The 27,732-nt window shown below is 39.8% G+C and overlaps 1 protein-coding gene across 1 annotated transcript; it reads right to left on the bottom strand.

The window, feature by feature from the left end:
• Positions 1–623: 623 nt before the first annotated feature.
• On the bottom strand, positions 624–26,950 carry OBI1 (ORC ubiquitin ligase 1). The gene is made up of 6 exons (XM_031610242.2): positions 26,595–26,950; positions 20,355–20,490; positions 16,866–16,957; positions 14,964–15,212; positions 11,862–11,950; positions 624–3,336 (listed from the first exon to the last, which is right to left on the bottom strand). Exons 1-6 carry the CDS (start codon positions 26,664–26,666, stop codon positions 1,842–1,844), a joined length of 2,133 nt encoding a protein of 710 aa, XP_031466102.2. The 5' UTR covers positions 26,667–26,950; the 3' UTR covers positions 624–1,841.
• Between the last annotated feature and the right edge of the window lie 782 nt (positions 26,951–27,732).

Below are 27,732 nucleotides of genomic sequence, written 5' to 3'. Positions count from 1 at the left end.
CAGCTCATGTTCAGATAGTCTACTACAGTAGCTCTTTTACTTCCAAAAATAAAAAATGAAAGCCTAAGTGAAAAATGAATGACTAAACTTTAATCTTTGAAGATGAAACTTCAGGTGGCTTACTGAAAATAGCATAGGGGAGCACAGCGTCATATTACAAGTTACCATGACAGGGGACTCACATGTATGGCCCAAACAATGATTTTTTGTTAAAAGTTGTTCTTTTTAAAAAAAAAAAATAAAAATAAAAATCAAACAAACAACACAATCCAAACCCATCTAGAATAAACATAGCAATTGCATAAATCCATGTACATGTTACAGTGTGAAATGTAATTCTTGTTCAAACTGCTTAACTTTTCAAAAGATGAGCCAGACAGAGTCTATTGAAATTATCCAGTTGACTATCACTCTCTCCAAGGGGACAAAAGGCAGCGTATGGATTTTTCATATCATGTGTATTGACAAATCTAGGATTTCTACTTGTAAAAAAATGCCATCAGAGGCCTACACAGAAAGAAAAATGGAATCTTACAGTTAAATGTGCCCTTGAAAAAAAATTAAAAAGTCCACCACCACCTCCCACAAAAACAAACAAAACCCCCCCACACACAAAAACACCACCAAACAAAACAACAAAAACCCCTTAAAACACAATAATGCAAAGAAACCAATTTTGCTCTGCTGCTTAATTAGGTCTCCTGCCTGTAGTAGGCCATCACATTATGATGACCTATGCAATACTTTATGGAAGAGTCACCTCCAGAGAGGCTGAAAGCCATTTCCATCAACTGTATTGATGCTGACACTAGAATGGTAATACATCTAACAAGGAGGAGAAAGGGAGATTTTATTTTTTGTGAACAAGCTTACATTTACATTTAACAAAACTCAGGTATCTTCCAAGTTATGAAAAAAAAAAAAAAAAAAAAAAATTCCCAATTCCTTTTTTTCCTTTTTGCTAACCCTACATTTGAGAGACAACATCAAGGATTACAGTGCTTATAACATGTTTTATTCAATTCACATAGAAAAGCATGCAGTATTAATGTAAAATGGTACAGTATTAATGTAAAATGTTCAGTGCACATTAGATAAACAAGTCATTAGCATACAAACCCATTTTTATGGTCTACGCAGGCATACTGAACACATTTAGAATAACAACGCTTTTTGGGAACTAAATTAAAAATTGTGCTTAACTTCAAAAAATACAAGCCGTATTTGCAGTGTTAAAGAAGCGATGTTTTCTAACTGAACTAGTGTAACCCTGAAATGAAAAAGGCTGCTATCTTATACCTACGTTAAACAAGAGTTCTGGTACAGTACAGTGCCATGAAACAATCTAAGCAGCGAGATTTCCTCTTGGAGGCAAGTTTTATGGCAAAACTGACATTGTTTTATAGCAATTTCATGAATCCATAGGATATATAGCCAGTAGCTGCCTTGCACGCACAAAATGTAATCTTCAGGAAAGGAAAATGTAACCTTTAAAGCAAGTTCTTACATAAATGACTGATTTGACAGGATCACTTAAAACTGTCCTGCTCAAGGGAGCCATACACTGTGCTAGCAACTGGAAGATCATGAAACTCGAAAATTCAGAAGAAAAAAAACACACCATAAAAATTCCAAGTAAACAAAATGTCCAGCCAAAGAGAATCTGGAATGGTTCTTCCCTAGGAAAGAGCTCGTAATGGGCAACGGAATGTTAAGTTTTCATTCAGTCAGAAGAAAGCAGGATCAGACTCCAGGGAAATCATTAAAAAAAGCAAGTTCACTTGGTAAATATTAAACATTTGCAGATTGATGACTGAGCCACGTTTGATTTCCACACAGAATCAGTTTTTGGTAGTTTTTGATGGACTAGCACTGGAAAGGCTGCTCTGAATTTTCCTCTTGGTCGACTGACTGGCATTTTTATTTTTCTTTTCAGCAATAAAGGAAGGCACCCAAGGAGGATTAAGCTGGTTGTGTAGGTCAGATGACATCTTTAAAAAGCAAGATCCAAACTTTTGTTCCTCAAACAGCCTCTGCGAGTTACTGAATAGCAGGCTCTGGGAAAACTCTCTTTGAAACAAACAGTTTGGAGGTTTGATTTCACTAGCTACTACATTTTGGCCTGTAAATAGTGGAAAGTGGTCATTCACATCTAGTCTAGATGGGGATAGGACGGAAAACACGGCAGGTTTCCATCCAGCTCTGTCAACTGATAGATTGCTTGTTTCTGAGCACTTCATACTCTGTTCTTCATTCATCCCTTCCAGTTTCTTCTCAGCTTCATCCAGAAGCTTAGAGCCCTCTATTGACTTTGAAGAATTATCAAGATCAGAGGACTTAAAATTATAGCATGGACTCTTGCTATTGTCTGATTCAGACATCATTGAGTCCAACTCAGAAATTTTATCAAGGTAGGCAGCATCCATAGATGCCTCACTGGAGGTTCTTGTGCGGTTCATTTCCGAAGAGCAGAGAGTATGTAACCTTTTAGGCAAGCATGAACTTGTTTTATCATTGGACTTTGCTGATGATTCATCTGACTGACCAGCTGCTGAATTTTGTGCTGATTCATCAAAATCTAAGCTTTCTGTGAACCTAGTTGGGCCAGTGCCCCAAAAACCTGATTTTCCCATAGAAAAGCAATTTAGCTTCTTTTCACTGCTTGCGTTGTGTTCTCGAGAATCTTTGCTGCAGTCATCTGAAGTGTCACAAAACTCTTCAAATTTCAGCTTTCTCAAGAACGTTGACGTTTTCTCCATGCTTTCTTTTCCATCAGGAGTGTTCAACTGAAGGCGACTAAGGGACAGAAAAGGAGTGCATGGTGCTGGAAGATCATAAAGTTCTTCATCCTTATATGGGGTACATTCCTCAATTTTATTCCACTGCTGTTCCAAGCAAGTATCCATACTTGTACTATTTTCATCCAGATGGACTCCTTGACATCCTGGAAATAATTCTTTCTTTGGGATACTCTGGGGGTTCGAACCATTTGAACCATCCTGACTCAAAGAGCTTGAACATGTTCCACTATCTGCTAGTTGTTCAAGACTGTTAGGACTCTGGCTGGTAGTCACAGCTTTTTTCTCCTCAACCTGGGTTTTCAAACATGTAGCATCTTCATTGCTTTCAGTTCCTTTAGCATCTGCAGAAAGTGCTTGTTCACTAACAGCACTTACAGTCTGAGTTCCTTCACCTGCACTTTTCAGCTGTAAAAGCTGACACTCCATTTCCTCTATATACTTATCACTTCTTTCCAGTGCCTTTTTTAGACGGTTCATTTCACGTTCGCTTTGTTCTACTTTGGACTGAAGCGCAGCTATGGTAAACCTACCAAACCTGTAAGAAAAAGAAGAAAAAAAAAGCATTAAGCTGGAAAAAGACGTGGTGCTTTTCCATTATGTTAATTTGAAAACAAAAGCAACCAAAAGCAACAGTTTCAGTTCTCAGCTAATCGCAAAACAAAATAAATAAATCGGCATATGTAATGTATTGGTTGCAGTGAATACCTGAGAAGCCAGAATTAAACTATTAGTAGTAGTAAGGTAATAACAAGCAGATTACCCTTCCAGGGGTTGGTTCCATCAATTCAACTCAAATATGCATGAAGAATTATCCCCTAAAACAATGGCAAAGATTTATGATAACATTTGAACAGTGGTCCACATCTTGAAATATTTACATTCAATCATTTTCCTGCAGTACAGCAGTGTTTTACAATACAATTCCTACACAATGTCACCTTGTCAAATACAAAATGCCAATATAAAATTCAGGAATAGCACTAGTCATTTGAGGTAGTTTAAATACTTATGCAGAACATTTCAATTATATTCTTATTACATATACAGCTTCTCTTCAGCCACTGCATGGATGGCACTTCTGCCTATGTCAGAGCTATTCTGTTTTTTCTTCAAATTTTACAGCTGAAACAATCTAATTTCTTCCTCAACTCCAGTACAAGAGAAGTGCCACTTGTGGTTTGTTAAAATTGTATGTTTGTGGGGCTTCCAGCTTGAGCACATTTTGAACTGCAAGGATATAGACCTATCTTCCCCCCCATCCTCCACCAGCTTTCAAGCCTGACCTTCCCCAGAGGGCAGGTGAAGGTTTCAGCTATATGCTCTGACTAATTCTAACCTGTCACTGACAGGTGGGCACCAGGGAATTTCCTGTTCCATCCAAGGCTTTCAATTTACCGAAAGGTAAAACAATTAAAGTTCTGGTATTATTAGGAAGGAGGAAAGGACCTGCAGCCACCCTAAAACTCTGCCACACATGGCTTTATATCACAAATAAATGACAATTCTTGATTTTGGCTTATCATTCACTTTCCGCCTTGTAGATCCACGTCACTGCACAACTTTATATTCACTCTTCCAGCACAAAGACTGTTTCCACCCCATTTCTTTGTCTGTCTGTATTTCCTTAGGAATCATTCAATAACAAGGAATTCCCACTCCATTTTCCCCACAAACTTCCTAATTCCACTTTCATACCCTTTCATTAAATGCTGTCACTGTAACCTTTAGACCAACAAGGTATGAAGGAAGCATAGCTGTGGCCCATGATTATGCTGGTGAAATATCCGTAAATCCTAGCATGCATTTCCAGCAAGGAACTAAACTCAGTATAAAGCAGCAAGAGACTGCTCTGTGCTGACAACTGCAATGTGGTCACACCAAAAGTGAGAGAAAGGAATAAGGGGCATCACAAGCCCTGAACGAGTTGGGCATGAGCAACCGGATCTATTGATGTATTTCACCATTCAGTTACTTCTGCATATGTAAAGGACTTAGTGGTAGTAAAGACTGCACCACAGTCTACATAATTTCTTTCACAGAATTGCTATTAGACCACTTTTATAATCAAAGCAGTCTAAATTTCATGTGCTTTTGATATTACTCATTACTGTGTAGATATAAAAGTGCGAGGTAGCAGTTCAGTGTTTGGAATAAGAACGTTGACGTAGTAAGAATTTTTCTGCCAAAGCAACTCACTTGATGGGAACTTGTATCAAGGCAAGTTACCACAAATTAGCTCTAGTCAATTACCACTGCCTTCACAAAAATGAAACCAGCCCACCTCTCTTCTGCTCATTCTATGTGTAACAAGCTTTCTGATTTAACCGTAGCAGTCTTTCCATTTCTGGTTTCATTCAACAGGGAAATGCGAAAAAATGGTACAAGACTTCCTCCTTTTTCCATGAGAGACCAGATAAAAACAGAATCATAGAGAGTTCAGCAATGTTTTACTTATATTCTCAGGTGAAGAGGAGGTTACAATGAAATAAGCATCCTCACATGCAACACATTTTGGTTTATTTCCCCCTTCAGTAAAAAGAACTCAGATTTTTGTTGAAAGTATTGAGATAGCCTCTACAGCATGGCTGTAGAGTCTGAGCAACATCCATAAGTATTTATTTCGCCTTTCTCTAACAGACTTTCTCATGCAGCCTTACAGAAATCAACTCTATATGCTGCTTAATAAAGGATACAACAATACATCATTAGTTTAAGAGCTAAGTGAGAGATGAGAAAAAATTATCATGCAGAATAAGCAGGATTTTCTGGGGTCTGCTGTAACACACACTTTGACATAAAAATTAAACATGTTTACACTTATATGCATACCTGGCAACTCCTTTTTAATGGAAGAATAGTGTAATATGTTTATTTAATGCAAACAGCATTAGTGACAGCCTCAGATTTGCTTATGAAGAGGAAGCTCTGTATTCTCAAGTGCAACTTTTATAACAAGTGTCTTCAGGTTAAAAAAATACAGTATGCTGTTCAAAGCCAAATAGCATCACTAATATGTTAATTGTTGTAGAGAGATGTGCTTGGGAATTTTAGTTTTAAGAAATGGAGCATCAGGCATACTGAAAATAACCTTTGCAGTTAAACACCAAAGTAGTAGATGACTTCTTGCTCCTGATTAGAGACTTGAATGCATTTATTTCCCAAATTTTTCAAGGACATGGATTTTTAAGAGCCACATTACAATGCACATATTTAAACCAACCACTCCAGACCAGAGGATGACAGAGGTGTTCTAGTAACTGATTCAGCAGGTTGGCTCACAGCTCAGAAGACATATTTTGCCTGAAGACGCCAGAACTCTCTTCATCTCCTTAATCAAACCACTTTTTGCAATTTCCTCTTCTCTTCAGATATACACTGAACTGTGCCATAGCCCAAGCTGCACCTTGGTGATGATAACAAAATCCAGAACAGTTATATGAAAATAAATGAAAATTTAGCCTGACACTTTTGATAAATGATTTTCCCCCAAAGTATCAGAATCATGCTCACACTTGGGAACAAGATCCATCAGTACAAGTTCAGGTATTCAACACATATGACAATGAGCCCTTTCCACTTTCTTCTGCACTGACCAAACATTTTCAGTGCTGAGGGCTTGTTTTTTAGTAATCTCTCTTAAACAGTCCATTTGTATTTCGCTATGTTTGTTTCAAGCACATCCTTTCTATGAAAAGCTTAGAGACCAAAGTAGTTAATGGACATTCAACGTAAATAAAGACATTTCGGTAAGAATTTAGATCTCCCAAAATGGCATCTAGTCATGTTTTAAATGGCCAAAGGTCTATTAAGTGACTGCTGGCCTCCAGTTATCTCTGTGAAGGACAGAAATTTCTATAGGTCCTGTATCACAACTACTAGCCATGGACAGATGTATTGGAGATGTTTAGTGTCTGAGGTAACACTGGATGCCTAGATGAGCACCTGAACCCGGTATTTCAGGACCTTTCCTCAGTCAGTCTTCCCCTAGAAGCATTTTAACTTTACTTGACATCATCAATATGAAAGCTAGCAGTTTGCTCATCTACAGTGAACAAGAACTAACATAATTATAATACTTGAGCAACTGTCTTCCATTATCTCAAAGTTTCTCCCTTTATTATGTTTGAATGCTCCAAAAGATATCAATTTAGGAACAGTTTGCAAGCTTTAGTAGTCTCTCTCCTCATAAAAGATAAACTTTTTATACTTGTTTTTTCTCCCAATATCTGTAAGTTTTGTGAATTCAACTTTAAAGTTTTATTTTCACATATCAGTGACCACTGACGGCCTGTTCAGTTTAGCCCTTAACTCCATATGAATCAGCTTCAAACTTACACAGCTTCCTATTAGCTTTTTTTTTTTGTAAGTAAACAACTGCAACAAACACAGTTTTCCTATATAATCATATACAAAAGACTAGGTCTGCAAAGATATCATGGCAGATGACCCTTCTGTTCTAAACACCTGATGGTCCAAATCCAAAGTGGGGGAAACATGAGCATCAGCCATCCTCCAAGAGAAACAAAGGAAACAAAGGCTAGGAAGTGGGTAGTGACAACATGCAGTCAAGGCTTGTCACAGACTGACGTTAGGGCAATATCAGAGTGCCCATCCGTACCTTGTTCCATCATTTACATATAAATTTTATTTGGATTTTGCAGTTAGAAGGGAAGTAAGAACTAGGAAATCTGGCAACAAAGCACCTGAAAGCAGTATCATGTTTTACAGTCTTTGTTTTCATGTATCAGATACAGCTGGACAAGAATGAGTTCTGCAGTCTCTCTCTACACCAACTACGAAAGGCCAACTGCAGCAACATCTTGACAATGTCCCAGGTTATATGCAATCTCCTTAAAGCAGTGTGTAATATTTATACAGGCGAGTATGAAACAAACAGTTACTGTTAGAAGGCAGTTTTTTTTTTTTTTCTAGCAAGCAAACAGTAAGAAAAGAGAGAGACCTCAAGTATTTTTCTCTGTTTTACAACTTAAACTAGAAAAATGCATCAACAATAGAATTTGGTTTAACTGAATAAAAAGTCCTGGGTATTGTCTACTATTGCTTCCATTTTGTAGGAAAGACTGGCCCACAGAAGAAGGTATGCAACACCTTCTTTAAGTAAGCATGAGGAACACTTGCTACAGCTTATTTCCTAAGCTTATAGAGGAACAAGTTCTTTGAAAATAGCCACTCCTCTAGGACAGCCAGCTTGCTGGGAAATTGAGAAAGTAGCCCAGCTTTCTATTCAAGAAGATAGCTGCACCCTGGATGCAGATTACTAGAAGCCAATAGGTAAGCTCAGTTACACACAAGCTGAATTTAATAGCCTAGCATGAGTGAAAATATTTGAACTGAATAAAAAGTAAATGTTACACAGAATGATTTAAAAAGCCCAAAGCCTTAGATTTCATTATGCAGATACCCAAAGTCACAAACCTAGATAAGATAAAAATAAATCTGTGTAAAAGTTAAAAAAAAAAAAAATCAACCTTAATAGAACAAAACAAAACCCCCAAAAGATAATGCAACAATTTTCAGAATGTTTTTCATACTGGGATTTTAACTGGCAGAAGAAATTAAATATTTAGGAAAAAGAATCCTAGGAAGCCTAAGAGTCTGATACAAGCTAATTTGAATCTAACCATTCATAAAATGCACTGTACCCTGGAGCAGATGGACTTGCTAGTTATTTTCCTTCAGGTAAAAAGCAAACATTCCTTTGCCAAAAATGCTTTTAGAATCCACTGTGCTTTGCCAATTGACCTAAGAGTCCTCTATTTTAAGGAGAGTTGGAAGTAGCAGGGCTTCATCATCCTGCAAACTTAAGCTTTAGTTTTCCTATACGTACCACTTTGCACTAGAAAAACAAGTGACAAAAAATCCTTGAGAGAAAGAACAAGTAAAGAGCAAGCAAGCAACCACCAAACAGTCTGTCTTGCCTGAGAAATGGGTGACTAACAAAGGTCTCTGATAAGAATCAGATCAAGAAACTTATCTCTATTGCTTTTCAGGTTTATATTCCAGCTATGTAATGGTTTGGTGAAAGTCTTCTCAACTGTTTTGCTCAAAAATTAGATTCTGGGTCTGAGAATCTATTAGCAAAACTGTTTCAGAAACAGAAAACAAAACAAACAAACAACTGAATCAACAATCAAAAATTTTGTAAAAATCTGCCATTGCTGCATTTTTCAGTAGGTTATAATGGACACGATCAAAGAAAAAACAACTCAAGATTATGATAAAAGATCTCTACTGATTACTGAAAAACGCTAAACTGTATTTTTTCCCTGTGATGTCAGATGTAGAGCCTACATCATTCATTTGCTATCAATGCTTCCTTTGCTACAAAGCAAAGCCTAATCAAATGATTTTAGTTACAATATTTAGCATCAGCACTATTAAGCTGTATTACATCTCAGCCACAGGGACTGAATAATGACAGAGTCTTTCCCAAACAATTAGATTCAAATTTTAGTTAGTAAGTTAGCTAGTTATTTAAGCATGAATCCATATCTAGCAATTCAAAGCACACTAAGAAATATGACAAACAAAAGAATGGCCATGACATTAAATTATAATTATCTAACTTAGTAGACGTTTTAAATTGTACTAGAGTATCATTCAGGAACTTTTCCCAAAACTTACACCTGAATACTTCTGAATGAAGTACACCAAACCCAACTGCATTAGCAAAACAGTGTACCTGCAAAAAACAGTTTAATTACAGTGATGTTGTTGGGTTCTTGTGTTTATGCTTTAAATTCTGATTTCATAAGCAAAGAAACTTATTACAACCGCTGTTCAGCACATAAAGCTTAGAGTAAAAACCTCAATATTGGGTATCAAAAGTTTGCCCTTAGGTCTGGTCTCAATATTGACTACACTAACGACCACAAGGATCAAAGAGAGCTCACTTATAAAATCTGCTAGCAACACAAAGATGGTAGAGACTTCCTGCCATGGGACTGGAATTCAAAGTGATTACTTAAAGTTTGACATAAACATCAAAACATCCACCTGAGGAAAGCCAGTAAGTGGGTCAAGTTCCACATTGCAGCAGAAATACATGAGGTTGCAGTGTAACTTTTTCAGTAGCTGTTTAGCAGAACAAGTACTAGCCACTCATGCTAGGAGTGTCAGATAAAATGAAGCAATAAAAACAGTACTGCAAGATAAAAGAATGTATCAAGGCAAGAGTTCTGCTCCACTCAGTGCTACTGAGGCCTCATTTAAAGTCTTGTATCCAGCTCTGTGCTTCTGAAAACCATAGACAAGAGTAGAGCAACACCATCTAAATCAGATGCTCATTTTTCCTCCGGAGTCAGCTAGAAGAGCTGGATGAATTCAATCTAGAAAATAAGGACTGAAAAGGTATAAACAGGGCACATAAAAATATTACATCCAGTGTGCTGTAGGATTTCTTCCAGCCCAATTTTTTTCCTTGAATATACTTAAATACTCACAGTAAACCACCTAAGTAAAAATGAAACCAAAGTTGAAGATAACAGATGTAGGGTACAGATTTGAAACTGTCTACACTTTTTAAAGTGTTTGAACTGTTTCTCAGTCACTTTAAGTCTGATTCTAACTTCCATGCTTAGTATGGGCAGAAAATCACTCCCAAAATACAGGAAGGATGTGAGTATTTGTTACGGAGGCTAAAAAGAGTTCTAACAGAGACATGAACAGGCAAATCCAGCTGGTATCTGGGTTATGAAAGAGGCCTGCTCTGTCCAGTTTCTAGTAACATTTGGCTATTATTTATGCTTGCAAAGAGGAAAGTCATCAGCTATTCTTTTGGGTTGCATGGACAAAAGATGGTAAAGTAACCAGTCTGCAACAGTCTTGTTCTTCCTTCCTTGATATCTCATCTCTCTAACAAATAGGATGGTAAAACATGAACAAATTAGAAGAACAGAAATTCTTTCCACTGGGGAGTTTACCCGACCTTAGTAAAACAGAATAACGGTAAACGATCTGGTCTCTTCCAATTAATCTTTTCTAGGATTACTTTAATTCCATCTGTTTTCAAGTTTGCTATCTCACTAACTTCCTCTCAAATCTTACAGGAGAAAAGTATTTCTTGCCATTAAATTCCTTTTCATTGCCAAGATCTTTAACAGCACTCTCCTTTATTAGTGGACATGAGAGTGAAGTGTACCTTTATACTTTTACAGCATAAGGATCATGCATCTGCCTTCTTGGGGCCTTGAACAACTAATAGCTTAGCAAGGAAGCTCTGTATCAAGGAATAATTTCATCTTCCAGCACGTTAGTTGAGCTAGAACAAAATCCAGAGAGCTCTTCTCTGACATTACTTAGGTCCCCCTAGCCCCCTTTCCCAAAAGCACTATATAAACCTTTGACTAATGCTGCTCTTAGCTTTCAAAGACACAACCTTAAAAAATATGATTGCTTTGCTTCACAAAGTGCTTCCAAGGAGACAGACTTCGCACACAGCTGTAATTGGTATAAAACAGTTTCTGCTGTTTGAGGTCATCATTGATGTTTAACTGCTTAGAAGTATCAAGCAGACATCAGCTCTGGGAATGATATCCTTAAGCTGCAGAAGCCTGATTCTATCTATGCATCTTGTTCAGATAAAGGCTGACGGGAACACTCCTTGAATGAGCAGCCTAAGTTCATACAACAAATTTTGAAGGCAACAAAAAGATGAAAAAACAACCCAAACCAACCAAATACAAACAAACAGAATCTTGGCTCACAGTAACAAACCTACTTTAACAAAAAGATGTCAGATTTAAATGAAACTTCTTAGTAACAAAAAATAAGTTAACTGTAGAAATCAAGTAATAGATCCGGTTCTCCAGTACAAGACAGAACAACAGCATTTGTGGTCAGCATGTATTCCTTTACTGTAGACTTGCTGCTAGTCTCTAAGTTGCGTTTGTCACCCAAGTCCACGAGGACGAAAACTCCAAAGTCTACCTTGTGACACATATGTAATGCTGTGTACACCACCAGAGTTTTAGGTTCAAACCCTACAATAGTTAAAGAGTCTATAAATAAAATATAGCAGCTTTTAAAATATTCACATACTTTTGGGGTGATCTACTATCAACTTCAGCTTTTAGTCGCAAATTCTCTCTTAAAAGGCTATTGTTCTCCATGCTCAGTTTCTTATTTGCCTAAGGAAAAGAAAAGGAAAAAAATAAGTATACAATAGAACAGAAATGACTTCTAATATTTATAGGACAAGCTGTTTCTGCTTTTTTAAAGAGACAGAACTAGAAATGTGAAAGCAGGAAACAGCCTTCAGACAGGGACACCACTTAAAAATCATCATGGGAAATGGCTTGCAAAACTGAATAGCGAACAGACATTTTTAATTTATATTCCCAAAATACACTGCAAGTGTCCTATCTAGGGAAATAAACACAGCTATGTTAGTTAGTACAGAAAGTCATTAAGGAGATGTACTAATGGCAATTCCATGTTTTTTTTCCCCATGACTAAATACGTTAAGTACATTAACATTACAATGTGCAGGTATCAGCAAAACTAATGTTGAACAGCTTCCTCCATCCCAAATTAGATTAAGATTACTTTGGGCTTTTTTTTTTTTGGCTTCTTGTTTTTAAAGTAGTTATCCTATGGATGTAAATCCATTATGACAAGCTATTTGCAGTCTTTCTTTACTTTCTTCCAAGACCTTATGATTAAGACTCCTGATTCACAACTCTTCTCACTCCTTGAATTGAGGTCAATTCCTTCTTCTCAGTTCAGCAGACACTCTTGTTAACAAGGTACTTCATATAAAGAGAAGCTTTCCTGCTGCCGTGTTTCAGAACAATGAATGCCACCATCCTAACAAGTAGAAAAAACTCTTTGTACTTAGTAGCCTACTCAATCTCTGTATGTAGATAACCACACCAATCCAGGACTTGTAATTCATGGCCTCACTTAGAGAATGCTTCCAGTGAATACTTTTAGTACAATTTCAAGTTAGACCCAAAGAAGGATCTAAGAAAATAAGCTCATGAATGAAATGTCCTTCGTTGGAAGCATCAAACAGCGTAAGAGAGAGAAAAAACTCTAAATGCTTGTACAAATATTCCCAGAAACTTTCCCAGGTAAGGCTAGGATTGTGCAGGATGTTGGGGCAGAAATGGAGGGGGAATAAATAAACAGAACTAAAAAAAACCCTAGAATATTTCCAGAGGAAAAAAACAGCAACAAAAAAAAAAGCAGAGATTTTTTGTAGAAGGAATAGGAAGGGTGAGCCCAGAGCTTTGGTAATAGCGTGTAAACCCCTCTGTTGTGTATTAAAAAAATAAGGAAACAAAAAGCCATCCTGAAGGTAATGAAGAAGAATCCAGGAGCATCAAACCATTTCATAACAAGGCCAAGACAGTTCTCTCACTCACAAAGTGATATAGAAGGTGAACAACTTGTGTGGAGTTGCTATATAGGAATCCAGTTGGCACATGGCATGGTAGAACTGAATCTCCCTGGTGTTCTTCTAGAGGGTGCTCTAACCTTCAAGCCTGTAACCTGCAAGGTATATCCCCATGCAGTAGCATCTAGATTTATGATTTCACATAACCTTACCATTAGTGAGTGTGCTTCATCTAATATTTCTATCACAGTATTGGTATCAGTACTTTCAGATTTGCTATGACTCTCCTCAAAGTTACAGTGCCTACTCTGGGAGTCTCTGTCCAGGATACTGAAGGATAATGGTGACTCATTTCTGCCCCCAGTCTGGTTTAGAGAATGACAGCAGCAGTATGCTATGAGGGACACTGTCTCAATTGAGAAGAGAAGCACATTTGAAGCTTCTGTGTCAGGTACTTTAGGGAATAAGGAAGTTTCTGGCTCCAAGCTGATCTTATGTGAGAAAGAGGTCTCTGCTGGTCAGACTGGGTTTGGTCAGTGCACTCTTATTTCAGAAGTCAAATGAGGTCTAAGAAGAGCCAAGTGATTTTATGTATTTCCAGAATTGAGCAGCAACAGACTGAAAGAAAGCATCTGCATCAGAGGTTTGGACTTGGTCCCTAAAACCCATCTAAGCCACTGTCTGTATCTAATCCTTAACTAAAATCAGAAACTCCATAAAAACCTTTCATTGCTAAGGCTAAAGTTATACTGGGGGAAAAAAACAAACCAAAACAAACCATCCTTCCTCCCCCAGTCTCTGCTATGTTCCAATTTTATCTTATCTATGAAAAGGACTTATAAACCTCTGTCACCACAGAAAAGAAACATTACATTTTAATGCTAAGGAAGAAAAATTCAGGAACTCTTTTCAGGCAATACCCTTTAGTCCATTAGAAATTACTCTGAAGCTTCTCTCTCAGAAGGCCAGCTGTGTTTCTGCCTGTAAAGCTGAAATCCAAGCCTAGCCAAACTATTGGAAAAGCTCATCTTGGAAACTTGAATTTACTTTTTGGTCACATTTTTAGTGTTTAATATGCAAAGATTTTATCTAGTTTAGTCAGGACCAGAATTCCCTTTAGATTACAAAGACACAAATCTAGAAGTGTTCCATTAACAATAACAACATAACAATGACAGAATGGCGTAATGTGCACTTCTGAGTTTGAAGCAGAGGAAAAGTGTAAATGCTACTAATTCTTAGAAAAGAAAAAAAATTTTCTTGAACATAAAACTTCAGTTTTGCACGAAAAAAAACTGCAGGCTTCCAGTGACGGATGCTCTGGTTATAAAATGCTGAAGCTTGCCTATTTTCGGTCAACAGGTCAAGTTACTCTGTCTCAGCAAATTGCACCAAAAATATTGGCTACTAAGGAGGGCAATAGTGCAAAATCTGTCTCAGCCAACTCTACTGTGTTTGGCCATTGAATGTTGTAAAATAGATATATTATATAGATTATCGCAAGCCTGAAAAATCTGGCCATCAATACTGGTGACAAGCATTACTATAATCCAATTACTCAGTCAAAGAGTGACAGAGGAGTTGAGGAAGAGCCACATGTAAGGCTCACTAAAACAAGCAATAATATCTGACACTTGCAAATGCTGTATGGAAATACTATGATACATCAACAGCCACTGGAATTCAATTTTTTCCCTGTTTTTTCCTGGATCTATGAAGTATCGAGAGGTCATGCTAGCTCTCACCCCTTCAACTAACACAAAAACTGTACTTCAAGATGGATGAAGAAACGTATTTTTTACCTCCTTTAACTTTTCTACATTATCTATCACTTTTTCACATATATCATTGGCAGCTTTCAGCTTTTTGCTCCATTCTTCTGGGGTTTCTGGGCCACTGGTACTTGCTTCATCTGCTGATTGGCTAGTTTCTTCATTTTGGCAACACAAAGCTGATACTGTGGGATCCAGAAGAGATTTCAGTTGTGTCTGTAAATTGAGATTTCTGTCTCTCAGATCTTCCACTTCTTTTTGCAGGGATTCTATTTCATCCTAAAGGTGTCAGAAATTCACAGGAATTAAAATAATGTGTGAGATTAATTAAATAATGCCGGCAAGTTTCCACAGCACTAAAGATCCATTGGTTCTTTAGCAAGCCCAGATGCATGCCTTTCACTCATGAAAATAAGGATGTGTATGTATGGTGCTCCAGGCAGGATTTTAATCAATTTGCACACTCAGGCATAGAGAGGTTTTAGTGACGGGAACCCCTTGACTATATAAAGGACCCTGAATGAACTAGTGGGCAGTCCAAAAGCTTCGAAGCATTCAGCAACATTAATCTATTATTAGGGTGCTCTGTGGGAGGATTTCCTGTACAAAGAGAGTTCTTAAGGTCGTCCTCTGCTGACTCATTTGCTGTTATTTGAGAACAAGAAGAGAGAGCCACTCTGAAACATTACATGTACAGATGCTGAAAGTCTCAAGATTTAAAATGGACAGAACACTGCCTGGAAAAGGCTGCTCCAGCCACACAAGAGTAGAAATATTTAAGGAGTGGCTGAAAAACAAAGAACAAAGCTATTGGCTGTATCAATCTAGAGTCATAGAGAAGCAAAAGCCTACTGTTAACGGGATAAAAAGTATTAGTTTATTCTGAAAACGTCTTCTTTATTCTTCTCCAACTTAATACTTGCATTGCTCATGTTAAGATTACCAAAGGAGGCCACGTTATGGCATTTACATAAATCAAAGACGTATTCGCACAAATAATCAACCTCTACCATCCTCTCCCTCCAGAAAATAACAAAAAAAAAAAAAGATAAAGAAATCCCAAATAAACAATAAAAAACTCATAACTATTTTAAAATAGATTCTCTTTTCTTTTGGAAGATATTTATTCTATGGGTTATTCTATGTCCATATGTGTGACTTCGGAGTTGACTTAAAAGAAACAAAGGAAACTCCTTTCTTGTGACTCCTCTATGAAAGAAGCTGAGCTCCAGGCCAACTTTTCAGAAAGACTTCCCCTGCATTATGGATACATACAGTGTCCATTTCCTTTCTCCCATTCTCCTTGCTATGAGTCAGGTTTCCTTGAAAAATGTGCGATGTCTTCACACTACTGCTACTAAAGAAACAATAACTGAGAAGATAAACTAAGCATATTCCTTATATATGTATAATATTCCTTATATGCCTTTTAACCTTGTTCCTAGAATATTTTTCCAGCCAGAGAGTTGAAAAACTTCCACGCATTCATCCACCCTCACAAAACACAATAAAGCAACAATAATGAAGTTCACCTACACCAGAATATTCCAGGGGCATTTATTCTTTAAAAAGAAGTTTAGACTCCATAAGCAACAGGGAATCATTCAGAAAATCTTTGTATCCAACATTCAATATGCATTAAAAAAATGCATACTATCATGTGGTTGAATTTCCACAGCCTCTGGCTGTAGTTGGCTACCTGTAGCTTAGACATAATATTACTGTAATACTTCAGGATCTATTCAGCCACCAATGTTCTCCCCTAGCCTCAGCTAGAAAGTGCAGCTTTTATGCAACTGAGTTCCATGTAGATTCAATATACAGCATTGCTCAAATTAAAAATACCAGGACTCAAAGCAGGAAGACCAGTTGCATGAAGTAATTTAACAGTTGCAGTTCCTCTAGAAAGTCACAACACTCCCGTGTGCTTACCTCATATTCTTTGTGGAGCAATTCAAGCCTTGTTTTACGTAGGTGCTTTCTAACTGTTGGACTAAATGTAGGATCACTTTCACTTGTTCCTCCTAAAGCAGCACAGAAGAAAAAAACCCACTATTATTACTAGCAGTCCACCTTGCAGTGTTGTTCGCATTATCAGCTACAAATACAGCTAATATTGGACCAATCTACTACCATGGGAAACTACAATCTTACATTTTCAAAACAGTTTAAGTTGGAATCTATTAGTGATGTTTAGAAGACAAAATCCTGTCTCACAGCAGGAAGACAACATTTGAATTTTTTCAACTTTGTATTATCCTTGACAGATTCATGCCTTATTTAAGACCACACCGTTAAAACAAATATAAGGGAGGGTATTGTGGTTTAAAAAGAATGTATCTTAAGCACCACACACCGATACTTGTTTACTTCTCCCACTGGGATGGAGAATCCAAAAAAAAAAAAAAAAAAAAAAAAAAAAAAAAGGTAAAACTCACAGTTTGAGATAAAGAGTTTAATATGACAGAAAAGGAAGGGATAATAACAGTGATAAAAGAACAAAGAAAGCAAATGATGCACAATGCAATTGCTCACCACCTCCTAACTAATGCCCAGCCACACCCTGAACAGGGCTCCTGCTGTTCCAGTGCAGCCTGGATATCAGCCCATGACAAATAGTAGGACTGCACTTCCACCCCAAGGGCAGTTGATTCCAGGTGTACTGGATGCCCCTCCAAGCAAAAGCAAGCTGGGGCCTGCACTCTGCTGCCAAAGGGATTGAGAAAAACACTGGTGATATCAGTTGTGGCATACCACTTGGCTGCATTTGACTCTAGTTCATACAGCAGTTTAAGCATGTCTGGCACATTAGCACTCAGCAGTGGCATGACTTCGCTCAGGCCACAATAATCCACTGTCAGCTTCCACACTCCACTGGACTTCTGCAATGGCCATATGGGACTACTGAAGGGCAAGCAAGTCTGGATCATGACTGCTTGGCTCTCCTGTTGATTAATCAGCTGATGAATGGGAATCTTGGAATAATCTTCCTTAAAGTGCTGACAGGAGTCACTTCCAGAGGATGAGTGTTTGTTCCCCTTTTCCAATTGTTTTGTTAATGTCCCCTTCCCTAGAGAAGCATCCCAAATGCCTGACTTTGCTGCCCACTAAATCTAGACTCCTGGCCCCATTATCCCAGCCTCAGAGCAGACAGGTGACAATGTGCTCACCTTGATGACAGCTGAAATCTTTTCACATAACTCATGTAGGGATGGGCATTGGGTGGTTCTTGCCTCATTTATAACCTTTGCCTCTTCCTCCTCCTGTTCTTATGACTGCTCTGCTTCACAGTAGCCTGTCTTATCCACTTCCTCCTCCTTTCTCTTCTTCATAGGAGTTTCTTTCCTTACTAAATGAGCTGACTTTAGCATCCATTGTTTTGCCTTGTCTACAAGCACAACTGATATCTACATGGGTTGGTTTACCAGTTCAGCTGCATGACCTGTTGCAGGGGTTAAAGCAGCGTTAAGTGCAGTTTGATAGGTAGAGACTCAGCACCTGTATATTGCAGTGATTTGTGTCTCTTTGGAATTGCCAGGGCGACATCACACCTTTTTCAAACATTTTACCAGTTTTTAAGGATGCTGCATTTGTTCAGGGAAGAAGTTCCAAAACATTGGGGGTGCCCACCATTCCAGATGCCTGCCCATACCATCCTACACTCACAACCATCCAGGCCAGGAACAGATCCCTGGGAGATGCTTGTAAATAGTTGTTTAACCTTAAACAAGACCTGGAACACAATCAGGAGACCAAGTAATAGGAACATGCTGGTATGAACATTCCAAGAATATTCAATATTCTCAAGATCTACTTAACTGGCCTAGAAGAGAAGGAGAAAGGGAGGGCTGAAGGGACAGAGGAAAGTGTCCCTCTTACCTCCACTATAGATTGGCTCCCTGAGGAGTAAAAAGTGTTAATTGTTAATAGTTTCTGAAAGATGGCTCCTGAAATATGGAAATGACAGCAATGCTGACTACAAAAAACAGATTAGTCTCACAACTGGTAATCTTATCAGAACACAGGCCAGTATTATATAGTACAGCAAAATGATGACTTTAATATACAGCAAGTAAGGTGCTACACAACAGAACTTAACGATTAGAAAAATCAAGATTGTGACAAATTTGTGTTTACATGTTCCAGTCAGATCTGTCATTATCTCAGCCCTTTGAGCCCCATGTTTGGCACCAAAAGGACTGTTGTAGTTTAACCCAGCAGGCAGCTCAGCACCATGCAGCTGTTCACTCACTCTCCAATTCTCAGTGGGATGGGAGAGAGAATGAGGAAAAAAAAAGAAACCTGTGGATTGAAATAAAGACCGTTATACAGGACAGAAAAGGAAGAGAAAATAATAACAGCAGTAATAAATATATAATAAGAATATATAAAACAAATGATGCACAACACAACTGCTCACTATCCATCGACTGCTGTCCAGCCAGTTCCCAAAAGAAACCCCTGCCCAGGGTAACCCTAGTTTTATTGTTCAGTATGATGTCATATGGTATGGAATATCCCTTTGGCCATTTTAGGTCAGCTGTCCTGGCTGTTCCCTCTTAGCTCCCTGTGCACTCCCAGCTTCTCCTAGCTGAGGCAGTACAAGAAGCTGAAAAGTCTTTGATTTAGTATAAGTACTATTCAGCAACAACTAACACATCAGTATATTATCAATATCATTCTCCTCCTCATCAACAACACTGCACTACATCAGTTCCTAGGAAGAAAGTGAGCTGTATCCTGGCCAAAAACAGTACAAAAAGGAAAAAAAGTACACAATAAAAACCAACACACATAGATTTATTTAGCACATGACAGCATTTTTCTAAAGGCTGTTCAGACATATATTTTATATCTTTATATATATAGCAGTGTTGGTATTTTATGTCAAGTCAAGATTCCAGTATTTCTCAGCCCTGAGGAAGTTTGTATCCTCATTCAAGTTTCGCAGCTTTGTCTTTCTTAAGCACCTTCGACATTTTCTTAAAAATAAAGCAAAAAAAGATATGGTAAACAAAAACATAAAAGCAACCAATATTTAAAAAAAAGTATACTCTTTTAAGATTGTGGATTTAAGCGCACAATTTCTCGGCTAGATGCTATCCTCTTAGGTCAAACTGGTAAGATACTTGATACACAGGTAAGATACTTGAAGTGAGATTCATTTTATCCAGTTAAAGTCATTGTCCAACCCAAGATTACAACAGAAAAAATAATTGCAGTGGTGGGGTGCTTTCTGCCTTTGAATAATCAAGTCATTATTATGCACAGTCTTTGGAATTTTTATCTTATAGTTATTATGCATGCTTCCAGTCAGATCATGCTTTGATGGAAAAAATATCCAGACATCTTTGGACCCAAAAGAATCTCCTCCAGCAATAAACATTAAGAAGTTATTTCAAAGCCTCAAGTTGTCCTTACCTATAATTTCCTTGCAAGGATTTTCAGGTGTGATGGGAATCCTGCAAGCTGGGCACTGATTATTATTCTTCAACCAGACTTCAATACAAATGGAACAGAAGACATGGTTGTTGACACAGATTACTGGGTGGCGAACCTTTGAGCATCAACAAGGAGTAGAAGAGGGGGGAAAGAAAAAGACAAAAAAAAACAAACAGAAAGATGCTATGAATACTTAAAAACACTTTCAGATAATAGAATATAAAAACATACTATCCCTCAAAGCAAGTCTAGGCTTCAAGAGGAAAGTGCTGTTTCTGACTAGGTGTGGTCTCCTGACTTAAAGCAGCAAATTTCCCTATTATTGGTGGTACTACAGCTACAACCATCTCTGCAAAAATTAAAGATTCTCAATTCTGTGTGCTCATTAATACACAGTGTGAAAGCCATCTCCAAGAAGAGAAGCCAACCACACCAACAAAATGAGACCACATTCTTACACAGGAAGACTAAAACACATACATTCACTTATTTCCAAAGGAAGGGAATGAGAGAGAGCTCCTAGCAACAACCAAGACTTTGCCTTGAGAGCTATCACTGAAATAATCAGCATTACAAATTACCTCTAGCCTGTATAAAACCAGCTTTATGGAAATATGCTTTTTAAAACAATATGGGCCAAAAATACAGACCAGAAATATGAACCAACAATCATTCAAGAAGCCTTCTGCAAGATACGTATTGCTACCCATCATCAGAACAGAGTAGTACAGCTTGAAGATTGGACATAGTTCCTTTCAAGAAACATCCCTCCTCCCTGTCAAAACAATAGATAAACAAACTTTTGCATTATTACTGAATGTTATTTGGAGCCAGATGGGATCCACCTGAGGTGCTGAGGGAGCTAGCAGAGATGATTGCTAAGCTGCTTTCCACTGTCTCTCAGATCAGGCAGGGAAGTTCCAGATGACTGGAGACTTGTGAACATGATGCCTATCGTTAAGAAGATTCATAATCAGAATCTGGGGAACTACAGGCCTGACCTAGGCTCTGGGGTAAGTTATGAAACAGATCATCTTGAGTGTGATCAGACAGCAGGTGTGGGACAACTGGGAAGAGATCAGGCCCAGCCAGCAAGGGTTCACAAATGGTAGTTTCTGCTTTACCAACCTCACACCTACTTCTATGACTAGGTGACCTACCAGGTGGATGAGGGAAAGGCTGTTGATGTGGTCTACCTAGACTCCATTAAAACCTTCAGCACTGCCTTCCATTGTATTCCCCTGGAGAAGCTGGCAGCCCATGGCTTGGACAGGTACATGCTGTCAGGTAAAAAAAAAAAAAATCTGTCTGTATGTCTAGGCCCAGAGAGTGGCAGTGAATGGAGTTAAATCCAACTAGTGACCAGTCACAAATGGTATTCCCTAGGGGTCAATATTGGGGCCTATCCTGTTTAATACCTTTATAATGATTTGGATGTAGGAAATTGAGTGCACCCTCAGTAAACATGCAAATGACACCAAGATCAGGAGATGTGTTCATCTGCCTGAGGAAAGCCTACAGAGGGACTCGGGTTGGATTGATGGGCTGAGGCCAACGGGATGAATTCAACAATACAAAGTGTCAGGTCCTGAACTACAAGCTTGGGATGGAGTGGCTGGAAAGCTGCATAGTGGAAAAGGACCTGAGAGTGTTGGTTGAAGCTCAGCTGAACATAAGTCATCAGTGTGCTCAGGCGGCCAAGAAAGCCAACAGCATCCTGGCTTGCATCAGAAATAGTGTGACCAGCAGGACTGGGGAGGTGATCAACCCCCTGCGCTCAGCTCTGGTAAGGCTGCAACTCAAGTACTGTGTTCAGTTTGGGGCTGCTCACTACAAGAAAGACATCGAGACCCTGGAGCATGTGCAGAGTAGAGCAACAAAACTGGTGAAGGGTCTGGAGCACAGGTCTCATGAGATGTGACCAAGGGAACTGGGATTGTTTAGTCTGGAGGAGACCCAGGGGACACCTTATCACTCTCTACAGCTACCTGAAAGGAGGTTGTAGTGAGGTGAGGGTTGGCCTCTTCTCCCATGTAACTAGCAACAGGATGAGAGGGAATGGCTTCAAGTTACACCAGGGGAGGTTCAGATTCAATATTAAAAGTAATTTACTGTCCAGAAGAGTAGTTAAGTATTGTAACAGGATGCCTAGGGAAATGGCAGAGTCACTGTCACTGGACATGTTTTAAGGAAAGGGTAGATGCAGAACTCAGAGACGTGGTTTAGGAGGCAGTATTGGTGGTAGGTAGACAGTTGGACTAGACAATCTTAGAAGTCTTTTCTAACCTTAATGATTCTATGATTAACTATAAATCCAGTTTGAAAGTAAGTATGGGACAGAGAGACCAACTACAATACAGAAGAAAATTACTTTTCTTTACACCCATGCTTTACTGAGGCACGTGTTACAACTTATAGTAATATAAATTCTCAAATCTCATAATACTTGACATTCATATTTATGATAAGGTTCTGTAAAAGAAATATTTGCTATTACTTCATCACTATCTTTGCCCAATAAACATCTTTTGATACATAGAGGTAGCAGTACCTACTACCTCCATCTGCTGCACTGCATCTGTTAAGCACTTAGAAGCCCAAGTTCAGGAGAATTCTTTAAGTTGCAAAGGAAGTCCTCATCAGCTTCAAAATTTTTCTCATTCATTATATTAGAAAAACTGTCTAGCTAAGACAGAGAAACAAAATGTTGGCAGCAAAAATCAAGCAAGTGGAAAGCGCAGCTAATAACCACTTTGGAAAACAAGTAAGAAATGTCCTGAAGTAATCATACCTACGAATCAGTGTTGCACAAACTGTAAGTGTTTTACCACTCACATACAACAGATCTGAATTAAGAGCCAGATCTGTCAGCTCCTTCTTCAATTTGTGTTCTATGCCTCTACCACATTGTAGGATTACTAATAGTTTAAGAATTCCTGATATGACAGCCTAGGAACCTCAGGACTGTCCATACAAAAGCAGAATGTCAAGTTACTGAAGGTGTAAATAGAGAGACTAAATGATTTCTGCAAGCATCTGCACATTTTCACCTCTAATTAAGCAGGCTTTTTTTGTGATTAATGCAAGCATTAGCATAGCAATGCTTTGTAAACATTTAAATATTTCAATAATATAGATACATAAAAAATACACTCTTGTTATTTACTGCTTTCTTTACCAGAAAAAGAGCTTTCTGCAGCTTTCCACCAGCAGCTAGAAGAAAAAAAAAAACAACTTTTTTTCTGGTTGCCCTTCTTTTTCATCCAGAAGCAGCCATTATATGAGCATAGTTACACAAATAGCTCTGATACACAGAAGAATAGCATACAATAGCCCAAACAGGAGAACACATTTCAAGAGTGTAGGTCTTCACCCAGGGGAGCAAGAGACCCTCAGTTACCCCAAAGGTGACATGGATGTATTCTTCAAGTGAATGTTGACTCTACAACTGTAAGTCACAATAATTACTCTCTAGAGGACACTGCTCCTGATTTATACATTCACACGTTTCATCTCAGGGCTGCGGTTTATACTTGTGTTAGCTCAGAACTTACACAAAGCAATTCATGCAACAGCAGAAGGAACTGCTGCTGAAGTGTCATCAGGAAACACAACGGCTGGGGATGCCACTTCCCTTCACCAAGTCCCTGAGCCTGTGACAAGCTTGGGGGTGGGGGATCACAACACTTTACTAAAAAGCATTTTACTTCAATTACAGCACAGTTTCAGTTCCTTAATTGACTGCAGTGACTGGAAAGGCTACAACTTATTTGCAAAGGTTAAGGAAAATCTGAGTATTGTCCTAGTTTTCCCTCCCCACACAATGTGATTCTTTCACGGATCAAAATCAAAGACCATGTACATTTATACCATACTGAAGGTTCTAGTGGACCTTCAAGCAGTATGAACTGAGGAGCAGGCATACGAAAAACAAGCACTCTGATATCAGAGAATGAACCCCTGGACATCTTCAGAGATTTTTTTGGAACATGCTGCCCAGGGAGGTTGTGGATGTCCCGTCCCTTCCAACCCTGGCCATTCTGTGATTCTGTGATTTCAGTGCACACAGAACTTCATGCCTGAGCCCAAGCAAATCACCACTGAAATCAATCTGATGAGACCTTCAGTCAATCTGCAACAAGTATGCCTGAAGGTCTCATGCAGCTTCTGGTCTACTCGCCAAGTATGAACATTAGAAGTTAGCCCAGACTACCTTAAAAGAACATTGATCACAAAAGAGCAGTTAATTCTTGTTATATATATTCACTCATCTTACTAATATACTCTGCACTAACAAAACCCACTAGTGTTCTCACTCCACAAAGAACTCAGTTTCCTTAAATAGAACATGTGGATGACAATACTGAAGGAGTTTCTAGTTAATCTCTCTTTTTATACCCTTAACACTATATAAAGCGAAATCCCTGTTTTGCCACTAATCCCCTACAAGTTCTGCAGATAGCAATAGGTACATTCTGACTGCAGGGTGGGCTTTACATTCCATCTGAAGCCCATGTTACAAAATACAGGAGTACCAGAACCTGTCAATCCCCAGCATTGCCTTCTGCTCTACTCTACTTTATAAGATGGTTAAGATTTGCCTCTTATTTGTGCTAACAGCCCCTTATTCCCCTCTAAAAATACTCTTGAAAGGAGTTTTTTCTGATGTTTTTCTGTGATGTTTCAAGCTGGAGACAAAGATTTATATTAAAAGAAAAAGGACAGCCACAGCAGACAACTTTGACAAAACCTAATGCATCTGATAAAGGAAGCATCCAAAAGTCTGCTATACAGATGTAATCACTGGATTCACTTATATAATTTTAACACATTATTTCAGTGCAAGATATCAAGAAAGAAAAACATGGAAATTTCTTCCAGTACAGACTCAACTATCTCCATTCCCAGCCAATTCCAGAAGTGATGAGGAAGAATGAAACAATGGCTTGAAATGAGCAAGCAGACTTATACCAGAATATGAATGAATTATAGAATGGCCTGGGTTGAAAAAGACCACAATGATCATATATTTTCAATCCCGTTGCTATATGCAGGGTCACCAGCCACTAGACCAGGCTGCACAGAGCTACATCCAGCCTGGCCTTGAATGCCTCCAGGATGGGACATCCATGTTTAGATTATGTTGGAAATCACCACAATCAGACTTAAAACCCTTTCCAGAGAGCATCCACTCCGCATTACATACACAGCAAACTTATGTTCTCCTCCCTCTGTATTAAAAACACAAAAGGAGAGATAAGAGGATTACATTCCTGCCTTGCTTGGGCACCAATGAAAAGCCAAGAAATCAGTACACGTGGCTGACAGAAGCAGCACTGTCGAGGTAGGACAGCTGAATAAAGGGAGATGTCCAACTACTGCCACTACCAGTGCCATACCTGCTGCATGCACCAAACGCACCTTTTCTTTGGTTACTGAGCAAGCAGAACAGGCCTCAGAGGCACACCCACATGGAGCAGGAAGAAAGCGGATGGTAAATACGACAGTGCAAACATAAAGGATATTTCTTCACTTGTGATTGCTGATGTGTTTTTAAAGGTTTGCTTTGGGATGCAAGAAAACATGACAGAGAAATGGGGAGCGAGAAAGGAACATGCAAAGCAGGTAGTGATGGCAGCTGGCTCTGGGGGCTTTCAGAGCCAAGCAGACCCAACAGCCCTCTGCCACCCAAGAGAGATGAAAATGTGACAGAAACCCTCTCAGGCCAGAAAATCACAACATTTTCTCTAAAGTCTGTAATTCCGCTGAATGCTTTCACCACGTCGGGTTCTACACCTCTTCTTTGTTCCACCTGGCTTCGCACCGCCCTCAGACACGATCCTGCCGTGCATCCTAAGCTGCTCCACCTCCCACAGCTATCAGAAGACAAAACCTCGAAATCTTCACTCCGAAAGCACTACGCCCGCAGTCCGAGTTTCGAGTGTGTGTGTGGGGGGGGGGAGCGGGGGGACGGACGGACAGAGTCTCGAGGCCCGCGGTCCTCACGGCTGCCAGAGACGCCCTGCGGGGCTCCCCCCCACCCGCTCGGTACCAGCGGTCCCTCGGCCACGATCCCTCCCACTCCCAGACGGGATCGCCCTTCTGTTCGCATAGGGCACGACGAAATCTCCGAGCAGGCGCGGCCGGCCGCCTTCCTCCCCCCACCCCAACAGCGTGCGGGCGAAGAGGGCCGGGCAGCGGCCGCCACGGGGCCGTTACCTTCCCCAGGCAGATGTGGCAGGTGATGGGCAGCGTGAGGGACAGCGTGACGCTCGGGCCGTGCTGCGCCATCGCCGCGCCGCCTGCACGGAAGTCACGGAAGAGCGAGCGGGAGGCAGCGCGCCGGCGGCTCCGCTACGGCAAGCCAGCGAGGCCAAGTGCCGCCCGGCGCTGGGGAGGGGGAGAGGAGCGCGGCGCGCGCGCTTTTGAAGCGCTCCCCTGGGGGGCGGGCGGGAGCAGCGGGAAGCTCCAACGCCGCCCTAACGGCTGCCCTCATGGCGCCCCGCGGCTCCCCGACGCCGTGCCCTGGGGCAGGGCCGGGCCTCGCCGGTCCTCTCTGTGCCACGTGGAGGAGGTGGCCTGGGGGCGGCATTAGATGGAAGAAGACTGCAAGGGGGCAGTTTGGGCCCCATTCTGCCGTTCCTTCCTCTGTTTGCGTTGTGCCACGCTACACGTTGGCTGTTTCTAACGTTTAATTCCCCTCGGCCTTCCTCTGTGTTTTTTTCAACTTCTCTTCAAAAACATCACAAATGAGACTGCGATGCGGATTAAATGGGAGATGTCGGCTGATAACGTGATGAACATGAGCCAGCAGTGTGCCCAGGCAGCCAAGAAAACCAATGGCATCCTGGTTTGTGTCAGAAATACTTGTGGCCAGCGGGAACAGGGAAGTGATTGTCTCTGTACTCAGCACTGGTGACCAAGGAGGTTTGAATCATGAAATCATCTAGGCTGGAAAAGACCTTGCAGAGTGTCATGTCCAGCCATCAGCCTGACCTACTGAGTCCTATCACTAAACCATGTCCCTTAATGCCAAGTCCACAATGTGGAGATTCAGGTTGGACATTAGGAAAAACTTCCCCACAAGTGGTCAAGCTCTGGAACAGGCTGCCCAAGGAAGTGGTAAAGTCATCAACCCTGGAGGTGCTCAAGAAATGTGTAGGTTTTGTACCAAGGGACATGGTTTAGTGGGAAATATTGCTGGTAGGTGGATGGTTGAACTGGATGATCTTGGAGGCTTTTCCAACCTTGGTGATTATTGACGTGCCCTGGACAACAGCTTCAGGGTTGGGGACTCCACCACTCCTCTGAGCAGCCATTCTAATGCATGACTTTTTCCATGAGAAAATTCTTCTTA

The sequence above is a fragment of the Phasianus colchicus genome, chromosome 1 (genome assembly GCF_987193195.1).
Source record: "Phasianus colchicus chromosome 1, bPhaCol1.hap1.1, whole genome shotgun sequence".
Lineage (NCBI taxonomy): Eukaryota > Metazoa > Chordata > Aves > Galliformes > Phasianidae > Phasianus > Phasianus colchicus.
This window is presented reverse-complemented; position numbering and strand designations above follow the sequence as displayed.

Bases quoted from the DNA above. Each gene is read 5' to 3' on its own strand.
- OBI1 (XM_031610242.2), bottom strand. From the start codon at position 26,666: ATGGCGCAGCACGGCCCGAGCGTCACGCTGTCCCTCACGCTGCCCATC. The intron at 20,491-26,594 runs GTAACGGCCCCG...TGATGCTCAAAG, and splicing joins GCCACATCTGCCTGGGGAAG to GTTCGCCACCCAGTAATCTG. The intron at 11,951-14,963 runs GTAAAAAATACG...TCTTTTCCTTAG, and splicing joins ATGTAGAAAAGTTAAAGGAG to GCAAATAAGAAACTGAGCAT.